Source organism: Gossypium hirsutum, chromosome A03 (genome assembly GCF_007990345.1).
Source record: "Gossypium hirsutum isolate 1008001.06 chromosome A03, Gossypium_hirsutum_v2.1, whole genome shotgun sequence".
In the NCBI taxonomy this organism is placed as follows: domain Eukaryota; kingdom Viridiplantae; phylum Streptophyta; class Magnoliopsida; order Malvales; family Malvaceae; genus Gossypium; species Gossypium hirsutum.
In genome coordinates, this window is record NC_053426.1 from 7,053,491 (window position 1) to 7,063,565 (window position 10,075).

The 10,075-nt window shown below is 33.4% G+C and overlaps 3 protein-coding genes across 3 annotated transcripts; all 3 read left to right on the forward strand.

Annotated features, from left to right (window-relative positions):
- The first annotated feature begins 2,554 nt into the window (after positions 1-2,554).
- LOC107887546 (chitinase 2) lies at positions 2,555-3,903 on the forward strand. Its single transcript, XM_016811803.1, has 2 exons — positions 2,555-2,615; positions 3,080-3,903. The coding sequence occupies exons 1-2, from the start codon at positions 2,555-2,557 to the stop codon at positions 3,901-3,903; spliced, it is 885 nt and encodes a 294-aa protein (XP_016667292.1).
- A 976-nt stretch (positions 3,904-4,879) lies between these two features.
- Positions 4,880-5,864, forward strand: LOC107885959 (chitinase 2). The gene has a single exon (XM_016809726.2). It carries the CDS (start codon positions 4,959-4,961, stop codon positions 5,862-5,864), a length of 906 nt encoding a protein of 301 aa, XP_016665215.1. The 5' UTR covers positions 4,880-4,958.
- Positions 5,865-5,975: 111 nt separating this feature from the next.
- On the forward strand, positions 5,976-7,585 carry LOC107887997 (uncharacterized). The gene is made up of 6 exons (XM_041107210.1): positions 5,976-6,104; positions 6,220-6,470; positions 6,668-6,708; positions 6,810-6,915; positions 7,007-7,062; positions 7,171-7,585. Exons 1-6 carry the CDS (start codon positions 6,029-6,031, stop codon positions 7,226-7,228), a joined length of 588 nt encoding a protein of 195 aa, XP_040963144.1. The 5' UTR covers positions 5,976-6,028; the 3' UTR covers positions 7,229-7,585.
- The last annotated feature ends 2,490 nt before the right edge of the window (positions 7,586-10,075 follow it).

The following is a 10,075-nucleotide window of genomic DNA, read 5'->3' on the forward strand; positions in this document are numbered from 1 at the left end:
TTTAATATCGTAAAAATGTATAATTTAATTCCGCTTCTTTCAAGAAAATTTTTTTGACTTCGCCACTAATAAGTAACTATCATATCACATCTCTTGATTTTTTTTTCTATGGTTGATATATATCAGTTTTGGTATTTACTTAACTTACGCAGATATTGGAATTACAATTTTAACTTATAAAGGGATGAAAATGTAATTTATATATTATATGATAAACATTAAAATATTTAAATGAGATATTCATATATTATTCTTCCATTCTATATATCAAATGTACATTTGAATTATTAGGAATAGCTGATAAAATATCAAATGAGGTAGCGAGGCAATTATGAATATATCCTACATAGTTTTAACATTGACGACAAAGAGTGGCAAGGATGAGAGTAAAGCATGTAAAAATTTTAACTATTATGAGCAGTATTTATTTTCAGTGTTGTAAAATTAAAATAATTTCATTTTATATATTTTTGTATAATTAATATTTTAATGATTCGATTGTCATATTTTATATTCTATTCATATATATCATAAATGTCAACTTTAACATCAATTTAAAATTTTAACTATTTATTTTATGTAAAAATTTCAATTTAGTCATTGTAATTTAAGAGTTAAAAAAAATTCAATCTTTCTACCTTTTCAATTTAAAAACCCTAATATAATCATTATTATTATGGGTAGTTTTCAACAAAATTTGTCAACTTAATATGTTTATTTTTGTTAATCATTTGGCATGTCATATGAAAATAGCATAATGGATAAGTCAAGTTGACAAATTTGATAGAAAATACTAACAATGTTAATTAATAGATTGAGTTTTCAAATAAAAAAAAGGACATATTTTTTTATCCTTTAAGTATAAGGACTAAATCTCAAATTTTGTCAAAGCATAAAGACTAACAATAATTTTAACTATTAAAAATATAAAGGTTAAATTGAAAGGTTAAATTGAGTACAATATAGGGATAAAAACCGTAATTTAACCGCTTTTGTGAGAACAATATTTGGATTTTTCTAGTTCGAACTATTGGCATTATCTTAGTAGTCTTGGATTAAGCTAACTAAACTATAGTCTTATTAATTGCCACATGGATTGCCTAAGCTAGATTATTAATAAACAAATATCTTTAGTTAATTTGGAAATTGAAATACATGAGACAAATAATGTTTAAAAAAAAAAAACTTTGGTTTTTGACATGTTCTTCTTTAGCTTAATTTTCTCGCATCAAATTGTCAATGACGGCATTTTGAGTTGCATGGATAAGGTAGAATAATAATTTCTAATATTGTCAGTTTAAATAATTAAATCCTGTTGTTGTTTCCTTTCATGTTGTCAAAGACAACATTTTATTTGTCTTGTTAAAGTTACTTTCAGACTATTTTGGGTAACAGATAAACGTTTCGCCGGCAATGGAATACAGCTAGTAATAGTGCGCCAAGCTTCTTGGAACATCAGATTCTAAAGATTCTTATTTTGGTATTCCAACTGACCTAAAATTTTTAATTAAAATCTATTTGAATTAAAGTAAATTTTAATTAACTTAGAAATTCACACATCATGATAGTCGTAGATGTAAAAGATTATTTAAATAAAAATAAAAAATACCAACCTTGAGAGAAAAATTCCATTATAATGAAATAAGTTGTAATATCACCATGTTAGAAAACCTTATTAGATCAATCACCATGAAAAAAAAATTAATTCATTAATTTCAAAAAATGATCTCATTAAAGTATTGCATGGCTTCAAATCTATGGACCATACGTAATCTATGTATGACTTTCTGCATCTTACAACACTTGAGGGCTAGTAAGTTACTTTTTATGACTTATATGACCTCAAAAAGGGAAACTCTTGTTCTCTCAACACAAGAAAAACGGTGTACCTCTTCCTTTTCTTTTAAAAGATTATTTACGATTCTTGACCTTCGATCCAACGGCCATCAACTGTCAAATTGATATTTGCTCAGCAACACAACTCTTAAAACAAGTACATAATTATACTTTTAGCCATCAACAACCAATATAAAAAATAAAACCTTTATGAGCTAATAATAGAAGGTGATAAGTTCAAAATTAGAACCTACTTCTTTAACTCTATTATTAAATATATAGAATTCAACTATACTTAATTATTTAAATAACTCTAATTCTACAATTTAAATTTAAGCTTATCTATTTATTCAAGTTGGATTCAAGAAATTTGAATAACGTAAATTACTAAACTTAAAAATTAAAAATTTAATCGATTTTTTTAAAATAAAATTGGATTTTACTCCTTTTTTTAGTATCTAACTGCGTATTGACGTGTCACACATCTTCAACCACATCGAACAATTCAAACAAGAATTCATTAGGTATCCAATGTCCAGAAATTGTTGTAAAAAAAAACACAAAATCTTTTGTTTGTGTTATAAAAACTAGGTGTGTGGCGGCTGTTAGAAACTTAATTTAATGGCGGTTAAAACTATGGTATTCCATACTATAACATGAAGTGCAAAATGTTTCAACTAAATAACTTATACTGCAAAAAGCAAAAAAAGTTCGGAAAATGGAGTTCTATAGGATCCTTTCAGCTACCTTGTTGTCTCTGCTGTTTCTTACATGCAATGGTGATTGATTTTTCTAGGAATGATTTCATTATAGTGTTAATTACACCAGATGTCTCCAAACTCTGGTTTTGGTTTTAAATTAGTCTCAAATTTCAATATGTTTTAATTGAGTATTCAAAGCATTAATGTTCTATCAATCGAAACCTTCTTTCAACTTAGTTGTCAATTTAGGCATTTAATGCTAGTTAAACACATTAGACCCAATTTGGCTATACAAGTATACACGCATTTTAAATATACTCCATATAAGATTTGAGCTGGTGTTAAAAGCTTAATCTAATGGCTAGTATGATGGAAGAACCTGGTTGATACTTTGAGGACTCAATTAGAACATTTTGAAGTTTAATGACCAATTTAGAATCTTGACCATAATATGAGGATGTCTTGTGGAATTAACCCTTTTTATTATACATAGTAAACAAAATGTAAGCTAAAACTCTCTTGTTTCAACTATTTTCTTGTAGCTTCTAATTCCAAGTTATTCCGGGAGTATATCGGTGCGGAATCCAACTCGATGAAGCTCTCCGACGTGCCTATAAACTCGAAAGTCGAATTTCACTTCATTCTGGCCTTTGCAATTGACTATACCGATGACAATCATCCATCACCTACAAATGGGAAGTTCAATGTATTTTGGGAAACCAACCACTTGGGTCCAGGCCAAATTGGCTCATTTAAAGGTAGCAACTCAAATGTGAAAATTGCTGTTAGCTTAGGGGGTGATAGTGTAGGTAGTGGCAAAGCCTTTTTTGCACCTAAATCAAAGACATCTTGGGTTCAAAATGCTGTTTATTCACTTACTTATATGATCAATACGTACCATATCGACGGCATCGACATCGACTACGAACACTTCAAGGCCAGCCCTGAAATGTTTGCAGAGTGTATTGGACAGCTTATAACAATCCTGAAAAAAAGTGGGACTATTTCATTTGCTTCAATTGCTCCCTATGAAGAGATTAATAGCCACTACTTAGCTTTGTGGAGGAAATATGGGCATGTGATTGACTATGTAAATTTCCAGTTTTATGCCTATGATAAGCTCAGTGTTTCCCATTTTATAAGTAACTTCAAAAAGCAAGCCTCTAATTATGAGGGAGGCCAATTGTTGGCCAGCTTTGAGAGCGGTGGCGGTGGCGGCCTAAAACCGGCTAATGGTTTTTTCGAAGCCTGTAATGAGTTGAAAGATCAAGGAAAGCTCGGTGGCATCTTTATATGGTGTGCTGAGGAATCAAAAAACAAGGGGTTTCAATATGAGAAGAAATCTCAAGATCTACTTGCTGCATGATGGACGTTAACACATGGTCTAATGACTACCGTTTTTAATGTAATAATTATGGGAAATTCTGTTTTCCAGAGCATTGTTTAAGGTAGTTTTCATGAAGTGATTAACATGATAACTTGAAAGCAATTAGTATTTCAGGGCAGCAGCTGTTATCTCTTGATATTTATTTTATGGTACCTTCACCATATCCATTACTGCACAAAAAATCTTATGTTGTCCCCAATTGAATATAAAGTCCAGGTTGACCGTATCCAATTCTTAAAAAGAAAAATTTTATGTTGTCCCCCATTTTTCATAAAAAGTTCAAGGTTGATAGAGTTGTCAGCGTCAAATGATCCGACCACTCATCCAAGCCTGGCCCATATTTAAAACGGAATTAATTTTTCACTCAAAACCCATTTTTCAAGTTTAATATTTTTGTTGGAATTCTCCTAAACAACAGGTAGAATTTTGAGCTTGAGTAGGTAACCGGCCCTCGAGCAGTCCTACTTAATGAGATATGGAGGTTCCACATATATTGTATTTAACAACCCATATGAGCTAAAACCTACCCTAAGGAAGACGTACCCTATTTATACTCTAGGAGTAGGACCAGAACTAAATAGAATTTAATATCTTATTGTTCATGCTTAATATTCATGTGACAAATGACATTGACAACAAAGGCCTTTAACACATTAGTTGCAGATATTACTTCCTCAGCCTCAATCACCAAAAATATCTTCTTTGACTGGTAAAAACTAGAAAAGATGTAAGGTTGACAAGTCAAAAATGGAAGTTTAGCCATTTGGTTAGAAAATTATAGGAGTTTTAAGGATTTTTATGTTTTTTTTTTCTTTCCATAATGTTCTCAGCTGATACTTCTCCAGTCAATGCAGATTACTGTGGTCCAAACCATTTTGAAATGGGACCTTTTTGTTTGATCAGAATTCTCTGATCCTTAGTCTTCATATTGGCAGTGTTTGAAAATTAAACGGTTGAAGCAAAGTTGGCTACTATATATGTATGTATGTATATATATACATATATCTGCATAAAATTTTCTCTCAATAGCAGCAATGGAATTTCACAGGCTTCTTTTCACTTTTTTCATTTTTCAAGCTCTAATTATCTCCCAGATATCAATCCTATGTACTGCAAACTCAAAGCTTTTCAGGGAATACATAGGAGCTGAGTTCAAAGCCGTGAAGTTTTCTGATGTCCCCATTAACCGAAATGTTGATTTTCATTTCATTCTCTCCTTTGCCATAGACTATGACACCTCAACTTCTCCTTCACCCACCAATGGAAAATTCAATGTGTTCTGGGACTCCACCAATCTCAGCCCCTCCCATGTTTCTTCCATCAAGTCTAAGCATCCAAATGTTAAAGTTGCAATAAGCCTAGGAGGTTACACTGTAGGCAGTCAATTTGCTTACTTCAAGCCTTCCTCAGTCAGATCCTGGGTCTCCAATGCTGTTACTTCACTTACAAGTATCATAAAGAAATACAATCTGGATGGAATCGATATCGACTACGAACACTTCCAAGCTGACCCTCAAACGTTTGCAGAGTCCATAGGGTTGCTCATAAAGGCCCTGAAGAGGAATAAGGTAATCTCCTTTGCTTCTATAGCTCCATATGCTGATAATGAAGTTCAGAGACAGTACTTGGCCTTGTGGAACAAATATGGGGACATCATTGATTATGCGAACTTCCAATTCTATGCATATGATAAAGGAACGACCATTCCACAGTTCTTAAGTTATTTCAACAACCAAATCTCCAATTACAATGGTGGTAAGGTGTTGGTGAGCTTCCAAAGTGATGTGAGACGTGGGTTAACTCCAGAGGATGGGTTTTTCGATGCCTGCAATATGCTTAAGAGTCAGCAAAGGCTTCATGGTATCTTTGTATGGAGTGCAGATGACTCCAAAGCAGATGGTTTTATATATGAGAAGCAATTCCAGGAAATATTAGACTAACTAGTTTATGCTGCCCTATGGGAAAGATGTAATGAGTTAATGTAGTTTATGTACCAAAATATATATAATTATATATGTCATGTAATTTATTTATAATTTTAGCTGCCGTTTGACAGTTATAACAGAAAAAGAAACTATCTTATCTGCTTTCATTTCCTTTATATATGAAAATAAAACCCTTGCAATTGCATTACCTCACAATCAAGAATTTTAAATCCATTTTCACAAGTTCCATAGCAGGTAACAACTCTCACAATCAAGAATCTTATATCCGTTTTCTTGTTGCTTTTTCTTCTTCTCCATTTCCTTATCCCTCTCAAGCCTCATCTTTGGGTGTTTTGTTTCTTGGACTCAGCTCAAACAATCAAACGTACATCATTTCCGCGACTTCTTTCTTCGGTTCCAATGGCAGAGCCGGAGCTGAAGCCGAAGCCGGACTCGAAACCAGACTCAGAGTCGGAGCTGAAGCCGGACTCGGAGTCAGAGCCGAAGCCGGACGTGGATCCTCCAAACAACGTTAGATTTGACATGAATGATGGAAAGCGTATCTTCATGTGCCGTCTTTGCAGAAACCACCTTGCCACCTGGGAGAACTGCAGTCATTATGTATGAAAAGCTTACCTTTCTTTGGAAATGAATATGTTATATCAAAATCTGATTTCTTGTATGAATATATGTATATTCCCTTTATAAGTTGTCTTCTTTAACTTGAAACTGAGGTGCAAAATTCTTACTTATCATGCAACATTACGTTCTCTTGCCGACTTACTGATAAACTTGCTCACTTTGAATCAAATTCTTAGATAAGTGGTGGGAAGCAGCCTGGATATCTTTGCTACCCCGTGTAAGATACTTTCTCACTGACCAACACCAAACTAAATTCATTCCATCGTAATAAAGTACAATAACTACAATCTAATCTTTGTGCTTGTTTGATATTTACAGTGTCAATGTGAAGACCGATCATGTATCGTCTGTTTGGTTTCTTTATAAATTTCCGGTGGTGAATGTCCGTTGCAATAGATGCGACACACACCTTGGAGAGAAATTTGTAAGTTCTTCACATGTTATTTTCTGGTATGGCTTCATACTTTATATAAAATTAACAAATATGGTTTCTTTCTTGCGCTTACTATCTGCAGTTTGCACTTAGTAGCCCTTACTTCGAACAAATGCACGGAAGTATTTTGCTTCATCCGTAAGTTTTGTTTTTTCTTTTTCCCTTGAAATACTGAATCATATTACGAACTAAAGCTACTGCAAAGAAATTAGAAGGTTGATATTTGAATGAAAATGGGGGTTTCAGGGACCGGATACTGCTTTGGGATGGAACAAAGGAGTATCATCCACCCTGGGAGAACTGAATCCCTCAGGACAATGTTCACTCAGAATGCAATTTCTACTAGGAAGACAAGTGCTGCTGCTTTTCCTTTTTCCTTTTTAGTTTACAACTTTCTAAGTGTTCTCTGAATATTGTCATCAAAATACTGTAAAATGTGAGATTGGTTGTATGATTGCTGTTGGGTTTGGTAGTTTGCATGGGATTGTGCAGATAAAACAAGGATTTTATAGCCAAAGCCAACAATTTGTGAAGGCAAACTAATTCAAGTGAGCATCTTTGATGTGCTCTTGAACGTGGTTGATAGTTGCTAGCATATCCCTGCAACAAGACAGAGTAACAACGGTTAAAGAAATATATACATATTTGACGTTTGCATTTAGCCAGCTTCATTTATATTACTGGTATTTTGCGATACATCTCCAGGGCCGACATAGTAGCCTATTTGTTATGATTAAATATCCCAGATTCATAATTATGGCAACGGCAAACAAACTCTTTCTTTATGATCAACCTTTGTATTCTGCATTCTAATGCCTACATAATAACCTTTCTTAAGATACTAATTCTTCTACTCAAAGCCTACATCACAGCAGCAATGGAGTTTCCCTTTTCATTTTCCATGGTTTCTTTCCTTGCCATATGTCAGCCCAGGCAGCTCCTGTGAATTCGGACCTTTTCTGAGAATACATTGGAGCTGAATTCAACAACACCGATGTTCCCATTAATTCAAACATTGAATTACACTTCATACCCTCATTTCCCTTCATAATTATTAGCTATTTTTACTCAAAAACTTGCCCACTTACTGGCCAACTTTCTTTCTTTGAATCAAATTTTCAGGTAGGTGGGACGTTGCCTGTATTAGACTGTCGGAATCCCTAAGATACTTTCTCATTCAAGAGAATTAATTCTATTATGTAATAAAGAAGAATAAATTACAATTTAATCTTTTTGGTTGATTGATATTTATAGTGTCAATGTGAGGAATGATCCTTTAACGTCTTATCGGTATGGCAATAACATGCCAGTGCTGAATGTCCATTGCAATGATTGCAACAGACACCTTGGCTTGTTTACATTTTTCTTATTGTGTGCCCTTATACCTTTAATAAAATTAACATATATATATATTCACCTTGCGTTTACTGCTTTCAGTTTGCAACGGATGGAAATTATTTACTTAATCCGTAAGTTCTATTTTCCCCTTCAAATGCTGAATCATATCCAAAATAAAAGCTGCTATAATCAAATTAGAATATTGGGTTTTGAATGAAAATGGCTGTGGTTGCAGGGACGAGTTGGTGTATTGGGATGGAAGTCCGTTGCAGCCTGCGCCTACCCAAACTGGCACTGCTTTTTGAATAATCATCAAAATATTGTAAATGTGACATTGGTAGTATAATTGCAGTTGGATTTTATAGCCAAAACCAATAATTTGTGCATCGAAACTAATTCAACTCAGCATATTTTGATGTGCTCTAAAACATAATTGATATTTCTTTACCATATATGTTGCGAGTTGGCAAATTATGCATTGGCGAGCATATATGGCAAACAACACAAATGGTAAATAGTCCAAGTGTAAAGTCACATGGTCGATTGTCCATATGCGAACGGTCATGGGGAAAGTTATTACACGACAGGTTTGGAGGATTGTCTAAGCACATTGGTGAATTGTCTAAAGTATATTTTTGGACAGTCAAAGTGTGAGCTGTCCACCGATAAGGTGAACTGTAGGATGAAGGGCTAGCTGGCTTCTTAGAGCAGAAAATCGATGTTTTTGGTTTAATCTTTTGTTCAATTCTTTTGTTAAGATACTTAGTTAGGAACAAACTAAGTTGGTAATGACTTGATGCGTTTAGATGCTGATTTCCATAATCAATTTGTGTACAAGTTAAGTTTTTCTTATTTTCAAGATGTTAGTTGGATTAGTTAAGCTCTTGGAAAGTCAAATGATATATATTGTAATCTTTTGAAACGAAAAAGGAGAGTGTTACAGATTAGTTCATCTTGCTAGTTCTTTGTCTCATTTTTTGCTTTCTTTCTTAGTCTCAAAACACCAATAATTAGTATCGAGAGCCAATTGATCTTTGAGGACATTGTTTCTGCTAGTATGTATTCATCTAGCTTCTCACCACCTCCACCTCTTATTTTCACCGGTGAAAATTAACACATTTGGATGGTAGAAATGAAGACTTATCTTCAAGCCTTTGACCTATGGGAGGTTGTGAATACTGGTATAGAGCCACTAGCTTTGAGAACAAATCCCACCATTACTCAAATGAGACAGCATAATGAAGAATATGCAAAGAAGCATAAGCAATGTCTTGCCTACAAAATAGTGTTGTTAGGATCGACCCGATTAAGCAACAAGTAAAAAAAAAATAGCGGAATAAATTGAGAAATTGAACACACAAATTTAACGTGGAAAAACCCCTCCAAAGAGGATAAAAAACTACAGGCAAATATAATTTTACTATAATGGCAAAAGAACGAAGAGTACAAAAGATGGAGATAAAAAACTAAATCCGGAAAACCCAAAAACAAAGAACCCTCAAAACGTAAATACAAAATTCTCTAAATGTGTTATGAGTTCTAATATCTAATGGTGTATATTTCTAAGGTTGTAAAAGAGCCTATTTATAGGCTAAATTAGCAAGTCAAATAAACTATGCTAATAAATGCTAAATATATTATACTAATAAATACTAAATCTTCTAGAAAGAAAATATATTTTTGTTTAACTTGACTTGCAAGCAATCTCTTAGAATTTGGGTCACACAACTCGAACAATCTCTACCTTTCTTTTAACGCCATCTTTGCCAAAGCCCACCACGAGCTTATCTTGAACTATGTAGGGAGTTAACTG